This window comes from Megascapheus bottae, chromosome 27 (assembly GCF_031878675.1).
Source record: "Megascapheus bottae isolate mThoBot1 chromosome 27, mThoBot2.hap1, whole genome shotgun sequence".
Taxonomy (NCBI): domain Eukaryota; kingdom Metazoa; phylum Chordata; class Mammalia; order Rodentia; family Geomyidae; genus Megascapheus; species Megascapheus bottae.
Genome location: NC_143535.1, coordinates 9,302,127 through 9,327,456, shown reverse-complemented (window position 1 = coordinate 9,327,456; position 25,330 = coordinate 9,302,127). Strand labels below are relative to the sequence as shown.

General features: G+C 41.8%; 1 protein-coding gene across 1 annotated transcript; it reads left to right on the top strand.

Annotated features, from left to right (window-relative positions):
• Positions 1 to 616: 616 nt before the first annotated feature.
• Positions 617 to 24,738, top strand: Dlat (dihydrolipoamide S-acetyltransferase). The gene is made up of 14 exons (XM_090319518.1): positions 617 to 965; positions 1,398 to 1,499; positions 2,246 to 2,370; positions 2,494 to 2,644; positions 5,237 to 5,363; positions 7,092 to 7,279; positions 8,441 to 8,600; positions 11,463 to 11,530; positions 13,927 to 14,019; positions 14,307 to 14,414; positions 16,971 to 17,086; positions 19,671 to 19,833; positions 20,507 to 20,643; positions 24,515 to 24,738. Exons 1-14 carry the CDS (start codon positions 684 to 686, stop codon positions 24,642 to 24,644), a joined length of 1,950 nt encoding a protein of 649 aa, XP_090175644.1. The 5' UTR covers positions 617 to 683; the 3' UTR covers positions 24,645 to 24,738.
• Positions 24,739 to 25,330: the final 592 nt, after the last annotated feature.

Here is a 25,330-nt window from a genome sequence, read left to right as displayed (position 1 = left end):
CGGGCCTGTCTGTCTGTCTGTCTCCCTGTGGGTTGACTTGCCCTCCACTCCTGGCTGGAAAGCCCGGTTAGTCTCGTTCTCAGGGGTGCTGCAGAACCCAGTCCTGCCCGTGCTAGGGGTGTGTGTGGGGGGGCGCACTCAGCCAGTAATCCTTCACCTAAGAGGCTGTGAGATGCAAGTTCGAAGCCCGCCTTCGCAGGAAAGTCCTTGAGCCTCTGCAATGAACCATCACAAAGCCGGAAGTGCAGCTGTGTGACCCCCCCCCTGGAGCGGGAAAGCCCAGGGGCAGCGCCCAGGCCCTGGGTTCGAGCCCCAGGCTCCCCACGCCACAGCCCCTCCCTGGCCTGGCTCCCCCCTGACCCCCGGGCCCTTCACCTCGTAGGCCTCCCCGCTTCACATCTTCTCCCCCTCTCCTTTTTACACTTCGGGGCCCTCCTGGGCTCCTCCGGATCGCCCCGACCCCTCCTGGTTGAAGAAGAGCCGCCAGCGCGCGTGCGCAGCCGGCGGGGCTGGGGGTGGGGGGGAGGGAGGGAGGGGGGTGTCGTAAACCTTCGCCGCCGGCTTTACGACAGCGCGCGACAGTGCGGAGTGTCTGACGGCAGAGCCGCGCTGCTCTTGGGGAGGTCACTGCGGAGACACCGGCTCGGTTTTGGGGTGTGCAGGGGTGGGGGGCCTGTGGCACTATGTGGCGCCTCTGTGCGCGACAAGCCCAGAGTGCAGCCCCGAAGGTAGGACTTGGGGCTCGCTGGGCGGCCTTGAGAGAGGGACCCGGAGCTCCGAGCGCGAGCCGCCGGGCTGGCCCCGCTCTGGTCCGTTGCCGCAGCGCGACCACCGGGAATGGCGGGGTCCGAGCCCTGCGTCGCTGGGGCCCCAGCGGCGGGCCGGCGCCTCGGCATCGCCCGCTGCTGCAGCAGCTCCTGGGCTGTCCAGGCCGCCGCTGGTACAGTCTACCCTCGCATCAGAAGGTGAGCGTCCTCACCCCGGACCCCGGGGCCCCCAGGGCCGCCCCCCTGGCCTCCGGGTACCTGGGCCCCGCGGCCTGTCATCGCCCTTCTTCCCACGCCCAGCCCGGCCCGCGTCCCCAAGCCTGGCCCTCGTCGTGACTCTGTCCCATTGAAAGAACAGCTCCACAGCCTGGGGCTCTAGGCAAAATGTCTGGCGAGGTTTGTGCCTTGTCAGAGCTACAGCTTACTGGAAATCGTCCACTCCGGGTGCCAGGAACTCCCTCGGTGTCCAGTGAGAATCAGGGGGAAAAAATATCTTATTTTTAAAATGAGCGCCTAGTAATTGTCTACAAAGGAGTTTCCACCCCTAACCTGCGTGATATTGGCTTGAGTGAAGCCTTAAACCTGTCTGAGAGTTGAATAGTCCTTTTTACACTTCTTTTTCTCCTCTAGGTTCCGTTGCCTTCTCTTTCCCCTACTATGCAGGCAGGCACCATAGCCCGTTGGGAAAAAAGAGAAGGGGAGAAAATCAACGAGGGAGACCTAATTGCAGAGGTAAGTTGTAAAATCTACAGGTGGACCTAAAGGACCGGCTTTACTGGACAATAGGTCCGTTAGCGTTCTGGTGAGTGGCTCTTTCTGCTTAAGAAAACAGATTTCTCTCACAGCGTGATAGTGGATATGTTGATTTCTTGTACTGATTCTGGGGCTTGAATTCAGGGCCTAGGCACAGTCCCTTAGCTTTTTGTTTTTGCTCAAGGCTAGTGCTCTATCACTTGAGCCAACTCTCCACTTTTGGCATTTTAGTGTTTAATTGGAAATTGAATCTCAGGTCTCAGCCAACTGAATTATCTAGGATCATAGGTATGAGCCGCTCACTGGTGCCTGGCCTCATAACTTGATATTAGAGATGATTGGTTAGATCTCTTCCCCCCCCCCCCAGCACCCCCCCCCAGGGCCTGGGCACTATCCTTAAGCTTTCTCAAGGCTAGCACTCTATCACTTGAGCACCACTTCTGGCTTTTTCTGTATATGTGGTACCAAGGAATCAAACCCAGGGCTTCATGCATGCTAGGCAAGCATAGTACTACTAGGCCACACTCTTGGCCCCATAGTTATTTTAAACAGCTTGCCAACCTGATTTTTTACCAAGGGCTAGATAGATAGATAGATAGTAATTTCTTCTTTGAAATCTGATAGTGGCTTTATGTTCACATGACTGTTGGAGGGTGTCACACTTGTTCATGCTAAGAAACTTCACATTGGGATGATAAACCTAAACTCCTGCTTTGTATTAAAAGGTTGAAACCGATAAAGCCACTGTTGGGTTTGAGAGCCTGGAAGAATGTTACATGGCAAAGATACTTGTTGCTGAAGGTACCAGGGATGTCCCTGTTGGAGCCATCATCTGTATCACAGTTGGAAGGTGAGTTGAGCCCTGGTTGTGTGTGGATGCTCAGTGCTTATTCTTTTCACTCCAAATTGAAAAATTAGGACTTCAGTACTTCCGAAGTATTGCCGCATCTGCTCCCTTTTTTCTCTTCCTTAGGCCGGAGGATATTGAGGCATTTAAAAATTATACATTGGATGCCTCAGCAGCGCCTACCCCACAGGCAGCCCCACCTCCATCTCCAGCTGCTGCCTCGGTCCCCGCACCTTCCGCTCAGGCTCCTGGTAGCTCATACCCAACTCATATGCAGGTAAGGCTCAGCTTCTGAGTGCTCGCTCTTGACGATTGATGATTAACCTGTTCTCCATAAGTGTTATCACAGCCTGGAAACTGGCTTTAAATGTAGACAGTTCTTGTCATTTGGGAGTATACAGAGATTGAACCATGAAAACTAACCACCTTTATTACTGATTACTATTTTCAAATATGTGAATTTCGGTAGATCCCTTAATGTTTTCTCAGTCTCACTGTAGTACACAGGATAACGTTTTAAAATTTCTCACTCAAGAATATTATGTTACAGTCTTTGAGGATAATTTCTAGTTATGGTTTTATTTATTTATTTTTTTTGCCAGTCCTGGGGCTCAAACTCAGGGCTCAAGGCTAGATAGCTCTATCACTTGAGTCACAGCACCATTTCCGGTTTTTTCTTTGTATATGTGGTACCATGGAATCGGTCTTCATGCATGCTAGGCAAACACTACCACTAGACTAAACTCCTGGTCATCTACTTACATTTTATTCCTACACAAACAGTTTAGACACTGGGTGCCATCCTTGAAAGGAAAGTTCCCAGTTAGTATTTTCCTTTCTCTTTGAACCAAGGGTTCAAACCAGCCTCATGCTAGGCAAGTATCCTATCACTTGTGCTGTGTTTCTGTCTCCACCCCTTATATTTGAGACAGTGTTTAGCTACTTTTTGTTCAGAGTGGCATTGAAACTCTTTGGCTTCCACATCCTACTGGTTTGTACCACGATACATAGCTAATAGCTTCCTTTGATATATGATAGCCTTTTCTAAGAGTTGGTGACAGAATTCTGTCAGTTTATTATTGAGTTGTTTTGAAATATGTATACATAGTTGAACAGCTTAATTGAGTAATTGTGTATATTCTCACCTTGTTTTTTTTTTTCCCCCCCCCCAATCCTGGGGCTTGAACTCAAGGCCTGGGCACTGTCTTTGGATACTTTTTACTCAAGGCTAATGCTCTGCCACTTAAGCCACAGCACCACTTCTGGCTTTTTCTGTGTATGTGGTACCGAGGAATTGAATCTGGGCTTTGTGCATGCTAGGCAAGCACTCTACCATTAGGCCACACTCCCAGCACTCTCACCTTTTTTTGTGTGTGATACTTAGAATTGTCTTTGTAGCAATTTCCAGGAAGACAGTACTAACTATAATCACCAAAGAATATTATCTGTAGAATACTAACTCATCACCAGAGATTTTTTTTTTTCTCCCCTCCAGTGCTGGGCTCATGCTAATCAAATGCTGTACCACAAACCTATGTTTCCAGCCCAAAGACTACTTCTTTTTTGACATTCCTGGAGTTTTAACCCAGGGCCTTGCACTTGCTAGTCAGGCACTATATCAACAAGCCCTTTTTGTGAACTGATTATTTTAAGACTGGGTCCCCCTTGTAACCTGAATAGCTGAGATGACAGTTTGTGTCAGTGTACCAACTTTTTATTGGTTGAGATGGGGTTTTGCAAACTTTGCCCAGGCTTGCCCAGAATTGTCATTCTCCTGATCTCAGTGTCTTGAGTAGCTAGAACTGTAAATATGAGTATATGTACCAATCAACAAGAATACCTCTTAATTTAGTTTTCCATTGTGTATGTGTATTCTGAGAAGTTTGGAACAAATATAGCCTCTCTTCTTTTTTTTTTTTTTGGTGGGTCTTATGGCTTGAACTCTGGGCCTGGGCGTTGTCCCTGAGCTCTTCACCTCAAGGCTATTGCCCTACCCCTGAGCCTGGGCATTGTCACTGAGCTCTTTAGCTCAAGGCTGCTTCCCTACTCCTTTAGCCTAAGCCCCACTTCCCCTTTTTTAGTGATTAATTGAAGATGAGTCTTGTAGTCTTTAGGGCCCAGGGCTGGCTGTGAACCCTGATCTTAACCTCCTGAGTAGCTAGGATTACAGATGGGAGCCACTGCACCCCCAGCTAAATGTAGCCTATTATATATGAAAAAAAAAAAAAAAACAAAAACCAAAAACACAATAGAGGCTAAGTGTAGAGCACAACAAAATTTTAAGACTTGTCTGGGCCAAGATTGTTTTATGAAACAAATTTCCATCTTAATCTATATTTTTTGTTGTTGTACCAGTCCTGGGTCTTGAACTTAGGATCTGGATGCTTTCACTTAGCTCTTCTGCTCAAAGCTAGTACTCTACCACTTGAGCCACAGCTCCATTTCTGGCCTTTTAGAGGTTAATTGGAAATAACAGTCTTTTAGATTTTCTTGTCCAGGCTGGCTTCATATCTTGACCCTCACATACCTTGACCCTCATATTTCAGCTTCCTGAGTAGCTAGAATTGCAGGTATGAGCCACTGGCACCTAGCCTTTTAATCTTTGTTTTATTAAAAGATGAAAGATGGTTATGCTTTGATATCTATTCAGGAACTAACTTTGTCTGGAAGAATTGTTTTCTATTTCTACTGCTGATGAACTGTAAACCTTAGACCTGAAGGGTGGTTTAACTGGTGAGAAGTGACAGGCTATGATGGGTATGTGGATTGTCATAGATGTTAGCACTCCCTGAAACTGCACTTACCTGAGAGCTTTCATGATAATGAATGCTACCTGGTGTTAAGTGCCCACCTGTGTTTGTCTCTACAGGTACTTCTTCCTGCCCTCTCTCCCACCATGACGATGGGCACAGTTCAGAGATGGGAAAAAAAGGTGGGTGAGAAGCTAAGTGAAGGAGACTTACTGGCAGAGATAGAGACGGACAAGGCCACCATAGGTGAGATTTCTTTTTAGCTCCTAATGATGAGGCATTGAGTTTTCCACTGAGGAAGAGGGTTGCCATCCTGGCCTAGACTGAGTGAGTGATAATATGAAAAATCTTACAATATTTAGGATTTACTTCCTGAGACAACAGCAACGGGTATGATCAGATTTCTCAGTTCTATATTGCACCCACTGAATCAAGGATATGTCAGTTCAGAGGTTCTTAGCCTATTTTTATGTTACTAAAAAGCTGTCAGAATTGTCATTGTGGAAACTGGGCAAAGGAAGGAGAGAGGAAAATGAAGATAGGCAAATAGCAAAGGATTTAAGATGATTTTGTGGGAAAACTGAAACCAGAATTTAGATTGTTCTCATTCTTTGAGATATACATACCTGTCAACCTTTTGAGAGTATCACATTTTCATGTACTTTCCGATAAATGATTTCTAACCTTTTGAAAGTATCACATTTTCATGTACTTTCTGATAAATGATTTATGTTCTGAAACAACCTCCCCCCATCACATAGAAAGATAATCCTAATATTAGGAATAATCATGATTAAAGAGGGGGAAGCTAGTAATGCTGAATTCCTTCACATTGAAATATGTGGTATAAATCAAAATATAACCTCTTTGAAGATCTCAGAATGTGCTTTTACAGCTGAAATCCCCTGTCACTGTCAACGTTGGAAGCCTCCTTGATTTGACTTTATGGGATTCTGATCTTTAGCAATACAGCTAATACCATCTTGAGTTCTGTGGATCTGCATGTGGATCTTTAACTTTCAGAAGTAACCACCATTGGTTATCTCTCACAGTTTTACTTAACAGAACCCATTTATCTCTCACTATCTGCAAGGTAGTGGTTTCAGAAAACCAAGTTCCTAGATATTCAGTGCAAAATGCAGTTTTTTTCCCTAAGTACCTTTAGTCCTCTGAATTGGAGGCCACCTGTATTTTCTTTGTACCATAGACAGTGTCTAAATACTAATTCACTTAAATTCTGTAAGGTCCCAAGACATTTTGCCACCAAAATTTCTAGCTTCTTCTCAAATTCATTATATAAATGACCACATGTTTTTTGTTTGTTGTTATTGGAGGGTTAATGTGTATTTGTGTGTGATTGTATTTTAATGTGTTAGAGATTTGAATCCAGCGCCTGCAAGATCACTCGCACTGAACCCCACTCCTACCGCCTCCAATATATACATAATTATGTAGACACACACACACATATATCATATAATATATACATGTAAATATGTATATCTTACAAATACATATACATGTTTATAATACACAAATATGAAATTTATGTGTATTTATACTTAATATATTACATACTATAGATACACATACAATTTACATACATATATACACAGATGGATGTATGTGAATAAATGTCAAGAGAAATAGTTTACATCATGTATCAAGCTTTCTAATTACTCAGACACACAAAGTTAATTGTATACATAACTTCTCTACTGACATGTCCAACACTATGTCTACATATCCCGTAACTCATGTTTTGAAAGAGAGACTGTTCAGTTCCACCACTATTGACAGTTCTGATTCCTGGCGGAACCCAGGAACATGGAGCCTGTGGATGCCAGGGTTTTAGTGTGCTGCCATGATTCTCAGTTTGTAGTTAAAATGAAACACAAGTTAGTTTGTAGAAAGGCAATGTTGTAGGGGTAATGGTGTCTTTGAAAATCCTTAATGTATTTCTTTCTATTCAAGGTTTTGAAGTACAGGAAGAAGGTTATCTGGCAAAAATCCTGATCCCTGAAGGCACAAGAGATGTTCCTCTAGGAACCCCACTTTGTATCATTGTAGAGAAACAGGCAGATATAGCAGCATTTGCCGACTATAGACCAACCGAAGTAGCTGACTTAAAACCACAAGCACCACCACCTGTCTCACCCCCGGTAGGTATGCCTCTAGAATCCAGAGAATTTGTTCTATTCATGTCTAAATGAAAGGGATTTGATTAGTTGATGTGCTAGGTTCTTTCACTTGCAAGAGCCTATGAGAAAGGAAGGAGCTAATTGTTCACCTTGTTGGAGGCCCATAGGGTGTGTCGTGCTTTGCAATCTACCTCATGGATCCTAGTTTGAGCCTTGTAGCATTTTTTTCTCCTCCTGTGTTGTGTGCTGCTGAGAACAAAGCTGAAGTGACATGTTCGCTTTCTGCTTTGGGTGTAAATATGCTTATGGAAGGTACAGTTTCACTCTGTTTTCTGTTGACTTTACATAATCATTTAGATATTATATTAGGCCCAGCATATACTTGGGAAATGTTTTGTACAGTACTGAGTTTATTACTGTACTTTGTTCAGCACACTGTATGCCTGTATTCAGAGCTTGTATTAACTCCAAGCATAGAAAAGACTTACGATGAAGCTTCTGCAGAAGGTAAAACTATGCATGCTTCTCTAAGACACATTGCCCGGCGTGCTGGGGAACTGGCCAGGAGCAGTATTAGTTTGTTCCTTCCGGTTCTTATGTGGAGTCTTGTAGCATAATATATTTTGAAATGAGATTACCGGTGATGAACTGAATGAGAATAAAGAAGTGGGGAGAGCTTCAGTTACAGGTAGGCTGTGAAGATTATACACATCTGTATGACCCTGGAATAAGATCGTTTGATTTTCTTTTGTCTTTGACAAAAATTATGTATCATGTAGATATGTATTTAAGTAGGGAAAAAGTGCATTGTGATTTTGGGGGAAAATGTTATTTAATTAAAAACTGCTATGTTTATTTTGTTTGTTTTTTAAGCCGGGCATGGTGGCTCACATCTGTAGCCCTAGCTACTCAGGAGGCTGAGGTCTGAGGATCATGGTTCAAAGCCAGCCCGGCACTAAAATCTGTGTAAATCTTATCTCCAGTTAACCACTAGAAAACCAGAAGTGTTGCTATGGCTCAAGGGGTAGGGCGGTAGCCTTGATCTGAAGAGCTCAGAGACAGCGCTCAGGCCGAGTTCAAGCCACACAACCAACAAAGCAAAACACAAAAAAAACTGTTTTTAACTTCAAATGTAAACAGTCTTTACAGTGGTGAATCAATAATTTATAACTTTTTTGAAAGGTCGCCACTGTTCCTCCAACTCCTCAGCCTTTAGCCCCTACACCCTCAGCCACTCCTGCCGGGCTGGCTGTTCCTTCTGGACCAAAGGGAAGGATATTTGTCAGTCCTCTTGCAAAGAAGTTGGCAGCAGAGAAAGGGATTGACCTTTCACAAGTAAAAGGTAAGTCTCTAGGTAATGGAGACATAAAGTTACGATTTAGCCAGATTATGGATTCTGGTGTTAGCTAGACTAATAGGGAGAAGGATGAGGAAGGAAAACAGTTCCTTTGTTGCCTCTGCAGAGTACAGAAACTACCACTACATTTTACTTGCTTTTCTTCCAGTCTGTCTGTATGTAGGATTTAGGTGCCTTACCTTCACTTTCCTCTGATTACGGAAACTACCTATTTATTGGTGAAAGTAAATGTGCTTTTGAGCAAAGTTGTGTTATAAGGCTTGGTTATATAATATGAAGAACTTTTTGGCAGGGCTACATTGACTATAAGCAATAAACAAAACAAAACATGAAGTTGGAGTGATTTGAAATGACTTCAAATAAAACAACTCAAACCAAGCGTTGTAGTGCTTACTGATAATACCAGAACTTGGGGGGCTGAGGCAGGATGATTTTAAGTTTGAGGATTAGCCTGGGCTCTAACAAGACCCTTTTTCAAGAAAGTTAGCTAAAATAAAACTAAGCTGAACTAAAGCTCCCTAGGGGCAAGGTAAAATACCTTATTCATCTCCTCATTCGTCAGTAATAAGAACATGAGATGTGGAGTTTGGGCTGTGTGTGTGTGTGTGTGTGAGTGTGTGTGTGTGTGTGTGTGTATTTTAGTTTCACCTCCTTAAATCTTCTAACAGCTTTTATTTGGAATAAAATGAAACTCCTCATCATGGTCTATAAAGTCCTTGATGTTTGAATCTCTATTTCTTTCCAACCGTCTCTCTTACCCTTAGATCCTGCCTGCCTCGAAGCCCTCATTATACTCCTCAAAAATGCTAAAGTCTTTCCCAGCTCAGACTGGGTATTGCTGCTCTCTGCCCAAAAGGCTCTGTCCCTGGGTCTTCACCTGGTTGGTCCTCAGCTGACTGACTCATCTTTCAGATCAGCTCGCACATCTCCTCATCAGGAAGGTCTTCCTCAACCACCTGTCTAAAGCAGTCGTGACTGCACATATATCTATCCTATTGTTCATTATGACTCATTGCCTTCCTTTCTTAGCTGTTAAATCATCTAATTAAAAAAACCATGGGAACTAATATTCTTTCTCTGTACAGGCCCTTGTTAACTAATAATCTTTCTCTGTACAGGCCCTTACAACCTATAAAGTTTTATTTTTATACACAAATGAAGAGACATACAAAAGGTCACACAGTTAGAATAAGGCAGAGCTGACGTTTAAACCCAAGCCTTCTAACTTCAGAGCCCACTCTGAAGTACTAAGCTATTCTCCAAAAGCTTTTGGCTCACTTAATCCTTTCTTTAAGGTCTTACTAATTTATGAACAAGCACTTCATGCATACAGAGTATTCAGGAAAGATTTGCTTTCAAATTATATGAATCAACTCCAATCACCTACCTTTGCCTGCATGGTAAGAATATTGGGACTTTAGAATATTTGTCTCTTTAGTATTGTCTAAATTCTTCAGATTTAATTATTGAACCAGCCCTTTCTTTTCTCTAAAATGTCAGCTTACATTGCTATCCCTAATTCTAATCACATATAGAATGAAATAATATACTGTAGAGAGCTTGAACTCAGGGCTTGGGCACTGTCCTTGGGCTTTCTCAAGGTTGGTGCTCTACTACTTGGGCCACAGTACCGCTTCTGGCTTTTTTTCTGTGTATGCGGTACCAAGGAATCACACCTAGGGCTTTGTGCATGCTAGGTAAGCACTCTACCTATGACTAAGCTACTTTCCCAGCTCCCTGATTTATATTTTTGAATATTCAGTGGTTAGAGCTGATGATGGTGACTTAAACAAAGTGAAAGTGTGAAAGTGGAACTGCAAAGAAATGCCAGCCTTTGAGATTATTTACATAGAACCAACAAGACTGAGTCAGGTATGGCTTTGGGGACTTGACAACAGTAATTTGAGAAAGTAGAGTAGGTGAAATCAAAATATCATTTCTGCAGCCGTGTGTCTCCTGATCTTTTTTTTTTTTTTTCCTTTTGCCAGTCCTGGGGCTTAAACTCAGGGCCTGAGCACTATCTTGGACTTTCTCAAGGCTGGAGCTCTGTCACTTGACTTGCGGAATTGAACCCCCAATCTTTGTGCATGTGAGGCAAGCACTCTACCCCTAGGCCAAACTCCCGACTCTGACCCTGAGCTTCTTTTGCTCAAGGCTAGACTGTACCACTTGAGCCACATCTGTACTTCGAGGTTTTTTTTGCTGGTTATTTGGAGTTAAGAGATTTTTGTCTTCCCTGAGTGGCCTCAAACCGTGATCCTCAGATCTCAGCCTCCTGAGTACGTTGGGTTACAGACAAGAACCACTGGTGCCCTAGACTTTCTTTTCTTAGAAGTATTATCACAGACACAATGGATATAAACAATGACCATTGTTTATTGAACTTAATTTTTAGTCTTCTTTGGTAGTAGAGCAGGAATTGAAGCAGTGGAGGAGGAGGATGGGAAGATGCAGATGGGAAAGGGGATTGAAACATTCTCTACTCAGGTGTTAGTATTTAAGTCTACCATCTCCTTTTCTGGTAGGGATCCAGTAGCTCCAACCTGAGTCATCTCATGAATATAAACTCTGTGTGGTGTCAGGACCTTCCTTTGAATAGCAGAAGACACCTTTGACATAGGAAATGCCAACTGTTTTAGGAGGTCCATGTCAGGAGCCAGGAGCAAAGACCAAGTATATTTTAATCATACCACAGTAAGAGCAGTCGCAGATATGGTTGCTGTGCTTCCAGATTTCTAGAACATTTAACTACCTCTGACAACATGGTCTAGTGTTTTGGTAGCAAACCTTACACAATTGCAGTTTAGTGATGTGTGATGGTGGTGTGATCCTTGGTATTTCTTCCAGGGACGGGACCAGAGGGCAGAATCATCAAGAAGGACATTGACTCTTTTGTGCCTTCTAAAGCTGTTCCTGTGAGTTATATTTGAAACTTACCTTTATAAAATTTTTCCCTGCAAAGCACTTTGTCCTATTAACCATTTCATAAATTATTTATGAATGAAATAATTTAACCAGAACTGTGTTTTCTTCTAATTTTAGTGGCGTAAGGATGTTTAGTTTTCACATGCTATTGTTTATGTACAAAACATTATAGTGACATGTATTCCAACTTATGTTTTGAGTAGTGATATTTGTTTTTTTCTAAAATATCCTTTTCTCAGTTCCTGCCCTGTTTTTTTTTAAATTAGTTTATTTTATTTAACTTACGGTGGTACTTGAGCTTGAACTCAGGGTTTTGCAGATTTACTTAGCTTTTTTGCTCAAGGATGGTATTCTACCACTTGAGCCATTCCTTTACTTCCAGCTTTTGGTGGTTAATTAGAGTAATCCTGAGTAGTAGGATTATAGGTTTGAGCCACCAGTGCCTGACATAGTCCCCCCTTTTTTTTTTTTTTTTTTGCCAGTCTTGGGCTTGGGCTCAGGGCCTGAGCACTGTCCTTGGACTTTCTCAAGGCCAGAGCTCTACCACTTGAGCCTCAGCACCACTTCCAGCTTTTTTTCTATGTGTATGGTACCGAGGTATCGAACCTGGGTATTCGTGCATGCTAGGCAAGCACTCTACCACTAGGCCAAATTCCCGGCCCCCATAGTCCCTTTTTTAAAAAGCACTATTGCAAGTTGGTTTTCTAGAGTTTATATTGTTAATTAGCCCACACAGGGATAAAATCCATATATTCAACATCTGCTTGAGTAGTTAAATTGTGAAGATAATCAGCCAAAAAATATTGAACTTGATTTTTCAGATGTTTGCTTTAAAATGAAAGATTTGTCTTTATATATCCTTCTTAACATTGTCAGCATAATAAATTAGTTTATTTTTCTTTTTTGTTGGTTGTTGGGCTTGGACTCTGGACCTAGGCACTGTTCTGAGTTCTTCAGCTCAAAGCTACCCCTTGAGCCACAGTGCCACTTCCAGTTTTCTAATGGTTAATTGGAGATAAGAGTCTCATGGACTTTCTAGTGCCTGGGCTGGCTTTGAACTGTGATCCTCAGATTTCAGCCTCCTGAGTAGCTAAGGTTATAGGTGTGAGCCACCACACCTCGCTAGTTTCTTTTTCTTTATTAATCTTTTCAATTTGAGAACTGATTGCTTTTCTTTTTCTTTCTTTAGTTGTATCTTTTGAGATAGTGTTTTGGTATGTAGTCTGGGCTGGCCTTGAACATGCGTTATCCTCGTGAGTGCTGGCATCATAACAGTAAACCACCATACCTGGCTGTTTATTTTTCCCCTCCCCTCCCCTCCCCTCCCCTCCCCTCCCCTCCCCTTCCCTTCCCTTCTCTCTTTCTTACAATCCTGAGTCTTGAGTTCAGGGCCTGAGCACTGTCCTTGGACTTTTTCAAGGCTAAAGCTCTACCACTTGAGCCACAGTGCTACTTCCGGCTTTTTCTATGTACATGGTACCAAAGTATCAAGCCGCAGTCTTCCTGCATGGTAGGCAAACACTCTACCACTAGACCACACTCCTGGCCCCTACTTTTTTTTTTTTTTTTTTTTTTGTGGGTCATGGGGCTTGAATTTGGTGTTGGCACTGTCAGCGGTTGCTCAAGACTACTGCCCTACCCTGAGTTCTTCAGCTGTGGGCTACCACCCACCCTTGAGCCAACCTCCACTTCTCCTTTTCTACAGGTTAATTGCAGGTAAGAGTCTCAAGTCCTTTTGTGCCCAGGCTGTCTTTGAACCTTGATCCTCAGATCTCAGCCTTTTGAGTAGGATTACAGGCGTGAGCCACCACACCTGGCTCTACTTTTCTTTTTTGTTTGTTTGTTGATGGTTTTTTTTTTATTGTAACTTTGCTTTAAATTAATTTTGCAAAAATAAAATTATTTTGACCTAAGCTAGTTATTACATATACTCTGGTACAAAGAAAGATGGTGTTTAAAATGTGACTTCAGCATTGTAAGTAATAACAAAAAGTTCTTTAAAGGGCCGGGAATTTGGCCTTGTGGTTAAAGTGCTTGCCTAGCATGCATGAAGACCCGGGTTCGATTCCTTGGTACCACATACATATAAAAAAGCCGGAAGTGGTGCTGAGGCTCAAGTGGTAGAGCTCTAGCCTTGAGAAAGTCCAAGGACAGTGCTCAGGCCCTGAGCTCAAGCCCAGGACTGGCAAAAAAAAAAAAAAAAAGTTCTTTAAAGTTCTTAAATATAAGCATTCTAATCATAATCATTCCAATATCCCCGGGGATAGAGGTAGCTATTCTGCAAAACTGATTTTTCTCTCTGACACGTAGAGTGGTGTTATATGTTTAAGAGGTGTTTATGCTAAGATTGGAACACAGTTACTGAGAGTATTTTTCACCCCCACAGGCCGCAGCAGCCGCTATGGCTCCCCCAAGTCCAGGAGTGGCACCAGTTCCTACCGGGGTCTACACAGATATCCCAATCAGCAACATTCGTCGAGTAAGAACATTACCATTGTCTGCAGCAAGAGCTGTTGGGCATCTTCCCTCCAGCCAGAGGCTGTTCAGTTGAGAATATTAGGTGACAGTTTAAGGAAATTTAGCTTGGTACCAGGTAGACAATTAAATACTGGGAAGAAAGAAGTAAGTGTGTGATGGTTAAATCTATTAGGCCCTCATCTGCTGAGTCTGAAATGCCTGGGGTAAGCCTTGCCAGGGAGCAGACTCAATTATGTACGGTCTCCTCTCAGATCAAGTTAACTGACTTTTGGATATCTTTCATTGCAGGTTATTGCACAGAGGTTGATGCAATCCAAGCAAACTATACCTCATTATTACCTTTCTATTGATGTAAATATGGGAGAAGTTTTGTTGGTACGGAAAGAACTTAATAAGGTAAAACTTTTGGAAGTTCTAATTTCCTAAATTATAGAAATAGCCTTCTACCACTAGACATTTTATTTTTGACTGTAGATTTTGTTACAGTATGCTAGTTGATAATAAAAAAATAACTCATTTTAATTTTAACTTTGAGAGAATATCCTGGAGAACTTTCATCTTCTAATCCTTGTTTAAAGCTTATCATATTAAGTGAACTGAGCCATAGATCAATTTAGTTTAGCAAAGCCACTATGATGCTGTACTTGAGTCTTCTTTTGTAGGTCAGAAACGTTTATAGTCAAATACCCTGTACCCAGTTAGGTTTAGTAACATAAGAAACAGAAACATAAGGCATAGTCTTCATTTATAATTTAATTGGAGAAATGATACATGTGCATGGGAGGGAAGGCAATTGTTTTGAAAATGAAAATTTGTGGATCAATCTCTTTGTGCTAATATTGCCTAATTGTTTCCTGAATTCCAGACTGGAGAGTCTGTTGAGGTGGAGATCATGGGGAGAAACCTGTGAGAGAAGTTGGGGAATTCACAGTAGTATAGGATAAACTTGTTGAGTTCAAGTGTTTGGATTGGCAGAGGCTACGGAAAGCTTATTGTAAACATGGAAAATCAATGCTTTAGAAATGGAGGTAAGGCCAGGAGTTTGGCCTAGTGTTCAGAGTGCTTGCCTGGCATGCATGAAGACCCAGGTTTGATTCCTTGGTACCATATACATAGAAAAAGCTGGTAGTGGTGATGTGGCTCAAGTGGTAGAGCTCTAGCCTTGAGAAAGCCCAAGGACAGTGCCCAGGCCTTGAGTTCAAGTTCTAGTACTGGAAAAAAAAAAGTAATATAGAATCTGGAGGATAAATTGCCTGATATACACCATAAACCAGTCTAAGGAAAAACTTTGATTTATAAGAAGAAGTTAAACCTGATGAACTATAACTAGAGTCTATTAATGTGATTCTGAACAGTAAAATAATATGATAGCAACTTTTCAGAAAAGTCTAAACTGATATATATATATATATATACACACATACATTTTAATAGCTGAGACTAGTTTTGCTTCATTGTAATTAAAGCACAAAGTGATATAACAAGTATCTACATTAACAATAAAGTAGTAATATGAGCGTAGTAATACGTGTTTGCCTGTGGTTCTAGTACTCTGAGGCTAAGGCCAGAGGACTGTGAGTTCAAGGCTAGCCTGGACTAGATAGTGATACCCAGTCTCCAGAACTGACAAATAGTCCCTGCATTTGATCCCCAGCAATCCTGAAAACAAAAAAGGGATATATGAAAGATTTTTTTCAAGTATGTGAGAACTAAAAGCTGAACTCCTTGGAGTAGCCTACGTGGAAGAGTATTTCTGACCTTTCTGATCTCTTCTCCTCTTGTTTTCCTCTTGCAGGTGCCTTGCTATTGTCCACACTGTGGCCTTCGGGTCCCTTGCACTTGTCTTCTTTCTCTAGTACCCACACAGCTTTCTCCTTCCCCTCCTAATGGTTGGCTCTATAACTCTCCCTTTGTCTCCCTTATTCTACAATTGTAACTTCTCTCTCCCCTCCCTTAGTTCACTTTCCTTTCCTCCCTCCCCCTCCCCCCCACCCAGTGCTGCAGTTACTCAAGAGCAGGACTTTATTCATTTTGTTCAGTGCTTCATACCTAGTGCGTTGGCATTATATGCCCAGCCTGGAGTCAGCCCTCACAGATGAGTCATGTAACTGAAATCTATTCCATTCATCTATTGATTCTTTTCTTTCCTGGTTTCTTTTCTCTCTCCCTCCTCCCCTCTATCTCCCTCCCTTCCTTCCTCCCTCCCTTTCTTCCTTTTTCTTTTCTTTCTTTCCTTCCCCTTCCTTCCTTCCTTCCTTTTTTTTTTTTTTTTTTTTTTTTTTTGTGTGAGTCATGGGACTTGAACTCTGGGCCTGGGCACTGTCCCTGAACTTTTCAGCTCAAGGCTACCGCCCTACCCCAGGGCCACAGCCCCACTTCTCATTTTCTTGTGGTTAATTGGAGATAAGAGTCTCATGGTCTTTAGTGCCCAGGATGGCTTTGAACCACAATTTCAGATCTCAGCCACCTGAGAAGCTAGGATTACAGGTGTGAGCCACTGCACCTGGCTTTCTTTTTCTTTTCTTTCTTCTTATTTATTTGTGTGTGTGTGTGTGTGTGTGTGTGTGTGTGTGTGTGTGTGTGTGTGTGTGTGTGACATGGCTGGGGCTTGTCCTCAGGGCCTGGGTGTTGTTCCTGAGCTTTTTTGTCTGAGAATAGCACTCTCTCACTTGAGCTCTGCTTTCAGCTTTTTTGAAGCTTAATTGGAGGTAAGAGTGTCACAGACTTTCCTGCCTGGATAACCTTGCCTTGTTCTTGATCTTAGTTTGTAATTATTAAGATGTACATTAAACAAGATGAAAGGAGCAACTTTAGGTTTAATTTTGCTTTTTTTTTTACCTCACATCATTTGTATGTTTTCAATTCCATAGTCTCTTTCTCAGAATTACATAGACTGGTTCATTTTGTGGGGAGAGAATTTAAGAAAATTCTGACCATTTCTTGTCTTCCCAGATGTTAGAAGGGAAAAGCAAAATTTCTGTCAATGACTTCATCATAAAAGCTTCAGCTTTGGCATGTTTAAAAGTTCCTGAAGCAAATTCTTCATGGATGGACACAGTTATAAGACAGTAAGTAAAACTGGAAAGGCTATACATCACTGTACCTGTTCCTCACCCCATCGAATATATAATTAGGAGTTAAAGGAAGAGATGGCAGTCATAGGTGACACAGTCTGAAAACAAACTAGAAACATTTGTGAGGTAATACTAAATTTAGTTTGTAGTGACTACAGATTCTCTGAGTTCAATGAAGAGAGCAATATAAACATAGTCTAATAAAGCTAATAACGACTCTTACAAAGCAAGGTTAAATAAACGGGCTTTCAGAGTAATGTTGAATACAGACAGTATTTGTTAATATTATGGTGACATCTGTCACAGTGCAGTGTGCCACATGCTTTCATTTAATTCTTAAAGCCATTTTATTTGTTCAGTTCTTTCACATATTTTGGATGAAGAGGGGAAGGCTCTACATAGTGCAATAACTTGTCCTGAGGTTAATGGTTAATAATAACTCAGTGTCAGAATTGTGCTCAGAATTGGGATTCTGACTCTTTAGCCTGGGTGTTTTCTTGTATGTAGATGAATGCTTTTATTGTTTTATCATCATTCTCATCTATTAGGGGAAAAAAAAAAAGCCAAACCAGCTTTCCTTTGTTCTTCTCTTACCTGCACACGCCCACCTCTGTGACTTGTGTGCACAGGCTGGCAGAAGCCCCTGTATAGTAGCCAGTTCATCTCACTGTCCCTAAAAGTGTGTGGGAGCCCACAGATTGGGGGCCCAGAAGGCTCACAGGACTGTCCCACTTCAGGTCCTAATTGCAGATCCTGCCCACTTTAGGTTAAACTCCAACGAAGTGGGCTAGAAACTCAGGTCCCCGTGACACTCTGTTTGCTTAATTAGCTAGAACAACTCACAGAACTCAGGAAAACACTAGATGTAGTGTACTGCCTTGCTGTAGATGAATTCCAGGTAAAGATGGTCGGGGTGAGGGCTGGGGGCAGAGCTAATGAGTTGTGTGTGGGTATACTACCTGCCTTTCAGTAACTTACTAGGATGGACATTTCTAACAGTTCACTCTTAAAAAATATGTCATGTAAATACAATACAGGCAATATAATTTTTATTAAATATCTTTAGTTTTTTAAACTGTGTTTATGAATAAGACATGTTGTATACCATGGATACAGTAACCTGATTTTCATGATTGTTTAAGGTAGGGACTATATTTATTTACTAAGTAATATGTTTGTACTCTTACAAAAAGGTTTTTTTTTTTTTTTTTCTTTTTCCCCAGTCCTGGCTTGCACTCAGGGCCTAAAGCACTGTCCTTGGGCTTTCTCAAGGCTTAGAGCTCTACCATTGGAGCCATAGCACCACTTCCAGCTTTTTTTCTACGTATGTGGTACTGAGGAATCAAACCCAGGTCTTTGTGCGTGGTAGGCCAAATTTCCGTCGCTCTTACATAAGTTCTGTATTCTCAAAGTGGTTTTTCACCACCAATGGATGAGTATTCCAGTCTATCCAGTCCTCACCAACACTTGTTATTGTGTTGGATGTTTCAAATAGCTATTCAAGGAAGGGCCATCTGCTTTTAAGACTATGAAATGCAAAAGATGTTAATTGAAAAGATGAAGGGCATGGCAGATTCTGTAACTATTAATTCTTACCGAATGCCCTTCATCCTTACAGCCGTTCAACAAATACTTAAATCAATGTTTGCTGGATTCTGTGATGAGCAAGTCAGGGAACACATTTTATCAGGAGGAAGGTTATTAGATAATATTGTGACAGGATGATTTTTTAAGCCATATTTTTATTTTCGTTTCACATATAGTTGTATGTATTTATGTGGTATGGTATGGCATTTGTTTTTGTTGAGAATGTTCTATTTTAAAACATTCAATTATTGTAATAAAGTTATCATTTAATCAAGAAAATAGTATTTGCCTGGTGGGGCATACTTATAATCCTAGCGACTCAATAAGTTGAGATCTAAGAATCGTGGCTTAACTCCAGCCTGGGCAGACAAATCCAAGAGACTCCTATCTCTAGTTAATTAGTAACAAACCAGAAGTAGAGTTGTGACTCAAATGTAGGACATTAAGGGGGAAGCCCAGAATTCAAGTCCTACTACCAGCACATTAAAAAAACAAGAAAACAAACCCAGGGTGCCGTGGCCCACGCCTGTTATCCTAGCTACTCTGGAGGCTGAGATCTGAGGATCAAGGCTCAAAGCCAGCCCCAAAAGACGTGAGATACTCCACTTAACCTCTAGAAACGGGGAAGTGGAGCTTGGCTCAAGGATAGGGTGGTAGCCTTGAGATGCAGAGCTCTGGGACCCAGCCTAGGCTCCATGACCCACAAAACAAAACAAAACAAAAAAAAAATGAACACAACCAAGCCTGGGAGTTTGGCCTAGTGGTAGAGTGCTTGCCTAGCATGCACGAAGACCCAGGTTTGATTCCTCGGTACCACATACATAGAAAAAGCCAGAAATGGTACTTAGGCTCAAATGGTAGAGTTCTATCCTCGAGAAAGTCCAAGGACAGTGCTCAGGCCGTGAGCTCAAGCACAGCACTGGCCAAAAATAACCCCAAACCCAGAAAACCCCAGTGTTGATTAGTTTGATTTCTTTTTTTTTTTACACAGAAACCATGTTGTTGATGTCAGTGTTGCAGTCAGTACTCCTGTAGGCCTCATCACACCCATTGTGTTTAATGCACACATAAAAGGACTGGAAACCATCGCTAATGATGTTGTTTCTTTAGCAACCAAAGCAAGAGAAGGTAAACTGCAGCCACATGAGTTCCAGGTAAGACAGTTTATTGACCTTGAAGGATTACGTTTTAGGGGCCTTTTTGGCTGGTTTGTGGGACATTCTCTTGTAGTGTGTAGCTTAGGCTGGCTTAGAGCTTGTAGATTTCTTGCCTTAGCCTCTCAAGTGAAGAAATGGGGCAGGGGAATGATGTTATTCCTAAGACCATTATGTGATGCTTTTATTATGTAGTTCTGCCTTGTATTCTCACAGGGTCCTGAAAAGACAAATGGAGTCACATAAAAAGCTGTAAAAAAAGATACCTTCCAACTATATCCAGTACTGGCTTTTGTTCTATTACAATGGTTATTTTCATTTCTTTTCAGAAATATCTTTTATTCAGGCATTTGTTAAAACAAAGTAAAAAATTCTCTAGTGCCTTAGTTTATTGTGACAAGCAATTAGTATGATTTTTTTTTTACCATGTCCTAGCTGAACTCAAAGCCTTACTGTTGCTCAGCTTGCTTGCTTGTGTTTGATGCCTCACCCTGTGAGCCATGCCCTCCAGTCCAGGTTTTTGCCAGCTATTTTGTTTAGAGATGTCTCATGCACTTTCTGCTCTGGCTGGCTTTGAATCTTGACCCTCTGATCTCAGACTCCTGAGTAGTTAGGATTACAATTGTGAACCACCAATGTACTGTAAATATAACTAAAGTCAATCTTTCTTCAGGGTGGAACTTTTACAATCTCCAATTTAGGAATGTTTGGAATTAAAAATTTCTCTGCCATTATTAACCCACCTCAAGCATGTATTTTGGCAATTGGTGCTTCAGAAGATAAGCTAGTTCCAGCAGACAATGAACAAGGGTAAGTGCCCTGGTGGAGAGGGAGTTGCAAACTAATTTTCATCACATTATGCATGGTTTGGAGCATCCACTTTACCAAGTTACTGGCCATAGGTATTGGAGTTTCAGGTAGGTCAAATATAAGTATGGTTTGATGTGTTTATCTGGGGTCAGATTTTGTTGGAAGCATTAAATCTAGCTTAGAGTTTGGTGGTGTGGGGATGCTGTGATCTTAACACTTCTTTATTAGTAAAAAAAAATGGCAGATGAAGTTTGGAGAGGAGTAGTTTTTCAGAGACAACTATGGGTGAGAGAAGTCTAATGTTATAGAAGATTGAGCTGAAGAAGGGTGAACAAGAGCATAGATAATGGTGACAAAGGTAGAAGAAAATGAGGGAGAGAAAGATCTTGTAGTCTGCACCGCTAAAAAAAATCAAGTCGAGAGTCTATGCAACAGAAACCCGAAACACTAATATTGCCTATCTAAAAAGCCTGTTACTTGTAGGTATTCCCCATCTAAATATACCTTTGTTTTTAGGCAGAGAAGGGTATTGTGGTGAAGAAAAGGAGATTAGGTCTATCTGTAACTAATGAGTAATTCAATTGTAAGAGGCAATATGAGCCAATGCAAAATAACACCAATGGGAAAAAAAAATGCCCCAAACTGAAACCACAACAGGATATCATATAAAGTAAAAAACAAACACAGAACCCTACAATTACACAGACTTTAAATCAGAGGTTGTAAATCATAAAAGGGTATTCCCCCATCTAAATATACCTTCCCCTTTGTTTGGGGAGGGGTATTATAGTGCAGAAAAGGAGATTTTATCAACTGGCTAATCAAGAATGTAGAGGCCAATTTATTAAGAAGGCCATAGCTCCCTAAAAAATTAAAAGGGTTTCCAAATGGGCAGAACAAACCTTAGAAATACAAGAAGGGAGGGGGTAGGGGGAAGGAAACTGGGACAAAAACATAAAAAGGGGTATCAATGTGTGAGAAGTAATGCACCCCACTATCTGGCGAATGTAACTGTAACCCCTCTATACATTACCTCCATAATTTAAAAAAAAAATACAAGAAAAATAGCAAGTCAAGGAAGCTTAATTCCACAGAAAATAATCAGGCAACAATCAGGGACCTAGAAGATAGTTCTGAATATACCTTATAAACACTGCTGAGAAATATGATTAATGAATAGATAGCCTACACAAGGCAATTTGTGAGTATGGTGAGAGCTCTAGCACTAGAGGACAGTGTCCTGAGCCCAAGTCCAGAACTGGCAAAAAAAAAAAAAAAAAAAAAAAAGACACAGGTAAAGCAGTCCATATAGGACATAAAAGAGAAATTCATTAGAGAGAAGCCATCACAAATGACCAACTAGAAGGAAGAGAAATAAAAAAGAAGTACTCAATAGCAGAATAGGTGATGTAGAAGACAGTATCAGGGACCAAAGACATTAGATATGGTAGAGGAAGAGGACAATTAGGTAGAATAAATCTAAGAAACAAGAAAGGAGCTTGCAAGAACTTTAGGACTCAATCAAAAGACCTAATTTAAGACTAATAGGAGCTGAGTGCTGGCGGCTCATGCCTGTAATCCTAGCTACTCAGGAGACTGAGATCTGAGGATTGTAGCTCAAAGCTAGCCAAGACAGAAAAATCCCTGTGAGACACGTATCTTCAATTAGCCACTCAGAAACTGAAAGTGTGGGGCCAGGAGTGTGGCCTAATGTCCAGGAGTATCTGCCTAGCATACATGAAGCCCTGAGTTTGATTCTTCAGTACCACACAGACAGAAAAAGCTGGAAGTGGTGCTGTCACTCAAGTGGTATAGAGTGCTCACCTTGAGAATGCTCAAGGATAGTACCCAGGCCGAGTTTAAGCCCCAGGACTGGCAACCCCCCCCCCCCCCCAAAAAAAAACAAAAAACTGGAAGTGGTGCTGTGGTTCAAATGGTAGAACCCTAGCCTTGAGCACAAAGAGGCTCAGGTACAGCTCCCAGGCCCTGAGTTCTAACCTCACAACCAACAACAAAAAACCACAACAAACTAATAGGCTTTGAGGAAAGAAAAAATCAGGCAACTAAAGGAATAGGAAACATTTTTAACAAAATTCTAGCAGAAAACTTTCTAAACATGCAAATGGAATGAAATTCCTCTGGGCAACAACTTTTATTTTACTAAAAGAAATTAATCCTTGTTTTTTTTATTCCTGTTGATCAGCTTATTCTAACGGAGTCTATAAACGGTACAAGATGGCAGCCAGATGGAGGATGCCTCCAGTGACTCTAATGATATTTCTTATTTCTAGAAATAAGTTCTGTGAGAGCAGTGATTGCTTTCATTCACTGCAGGTTGGGCACCCACCTTCAGGGAGTGTTGCCCTTCCAAAAACACTGCAGCAGAAAGCAAATGCTAGTGGGAGCTTTCTAGGCAGCACTGGGGGGGTCTTCGTGCACAGTCAAATGACTTTTTTTTGCCAGTCTGAGGGCTTGACCTCAAAGTTGACACTGTCCTTGGGCTTTTTCTTCAAGGTTAGCGCTCTACCACTTGAGCCACAGCACTACATCTGGCTTTTTCTGTGTATGTGGTACTGAGGAATCGACCCAGTACATGCTAGGCAGGCATGACTACTAGGCTACGCTCCAGGAAGTCAACATTTTGTTTTGTTTTGTTTTTAAAGAGAGAGTAAATATTTTTCTTGAGCATATATATGGTCTTCATTCCACATATCCCGCCATTAAACTATACAAGGGAGGCAAAAATGATAGAAACTATGTAATTGAAAACTTTTCTCTTTTTTTTTTTTTTTGCCCGTCCTGGGCTTGAGCTCAGGGCCTGAGCACTGTCCTTGGATTTTTCTCAAGGCTAGAACTCTACCACGTGAGCCTCAGCATCACTTCTGGCTTTTTCTAAGTATGTGGTACCAAGGAATGGAACCCGGGTCTTCATGCATGCTAGGCAAGCACTCTACCACTAGGCCAAACTCCTGGCCCTGTTGCTGTTTTTTTTTTTTTTTGCCAGTCCTGGGCTTGAGCTCAGGGCGTGAGCACTGTCCTTGGACTTTCTCAAGGCTAGAGCTGTACCACTTGAGCCTCAGCACTACTTCTGGCTTTTTTCTATGTATGTGGTACCAAGGAATTGAACCCGGGTCTTCATGCATGCTAGGCAAGCACTTTAACCACTAGGCCAAACTCCCAGCCCACAAAAACTTTTCTCTATAAAAAGAGGCAGAAGGCTGGATTGGACCTGGTTGTATAGCTTGCCATCATTTCTTCCCCCCCCCCCCCCCCCAGGCTTGGGCTTGGGCTCAGGGCCTGAGCACTGTCCTTGGACTTTCTCAAGGCTAGAACTCTACCACTGAGCCTCAGCACCACTTCTGGCTTTTTTTTTTTATGTACATGGCACTGAGGAATTGAACCTGGGTCTTCGTGCATGCTAGGCAAGCACTCTACCACTAGGCCAAACTCCCAGCCAGCTTGCCATCATCTTATCTGATCAGTTCAGCTCTCTGAGCTGAAGATAACTGGTAACATTAAAAGTGGAAGGAAAATATTTAATGCCTGGGTGGGTTAAGAGCAGGAGTCGGTACATGGTGGCTATTCTTTTTTTTTTTTTTTTTTGCCAGTCCTGGGCTTGAGCTCAGGGCCTGAGCACTGTCCTTGGACTTTCTCAAGGCTAGAGCTCTACCACTTGAGCCTCAGAACCATGCTGGCTTTTTTGTATGTATGTGGTACCGAGGAATCAAACCCAGGCCTTTGTGCATGCTAGGCAAGCACTCTACCACTAGGCCAAACTTCCGGCCCAGTGTTTTTTTTTTTTGGTTTTTTTTTTTTTGGTGGCTATTCTTTAAAAGAAAAAAAAATCTAACGTTTTGTTTTCTTTTCCTAGATTTGATGTGGCTAGCATGATGTCTGTTACACTCAGCTGTGATCACCGAGTTGTGGATGGAGCAGTTGGAGCCCAGTGGCTTGCTGAGTTTAGGAAATACCTGGAAAAACCTGTAACCATGTTGTTATAATTTACTGAAGAACTTCTAGACTCCCAGGTCACTTTGGTTCATTCTTATCAAGATATTTATATGTTATTAAACAGGTGGTTCTTTGAAAGTTTAACTAGTTATTTTTATTATTGAATCTGTCCATATGAGTTATTTGTAATGGGCATTATAGAATTTTTTAATGTCAGTTACATCTAAATACTGTGTACATTTAATAACATCAGATTTCCAGGTGTGCAATACTAGTCAAAGAGACACATGGCTTTGTTCATTGCACCATAAGTACTTGCGTTAGGATATAGAATAGACAGGATTGTGGTTCCCTAGAGACCAGTATATGAAGGTAACCCAGATGTGTTAACTTCTCAGTTCAAATTGTTTATGTGTGAGGACAGGAAGTTAGAAAAATTACTTCCCTTGGGTGGAGGGAGGGCAGGTAGGGTCTGAATTAAAGCTTTATTTTGGAATTTAGCCCTGATTTTTATATTACATGATTGTGGTTTATCACACATGGGAATGATAGAAAACTTCAAGGAAAGTGAAGCTTTTAAGTTCCACATTTTCCTAGGCTTCTTCAACCAACTGTCCTTTATTATTTTATTCTTGTTGTTTTTGGTCAGTTGTAGAGCTTAAACTTTGGGCCTGGGCGATTATCCCTGAGCTCTTCAGCTCATGCTACTGCCCTACTCCTTGAGCCACAATGCCAC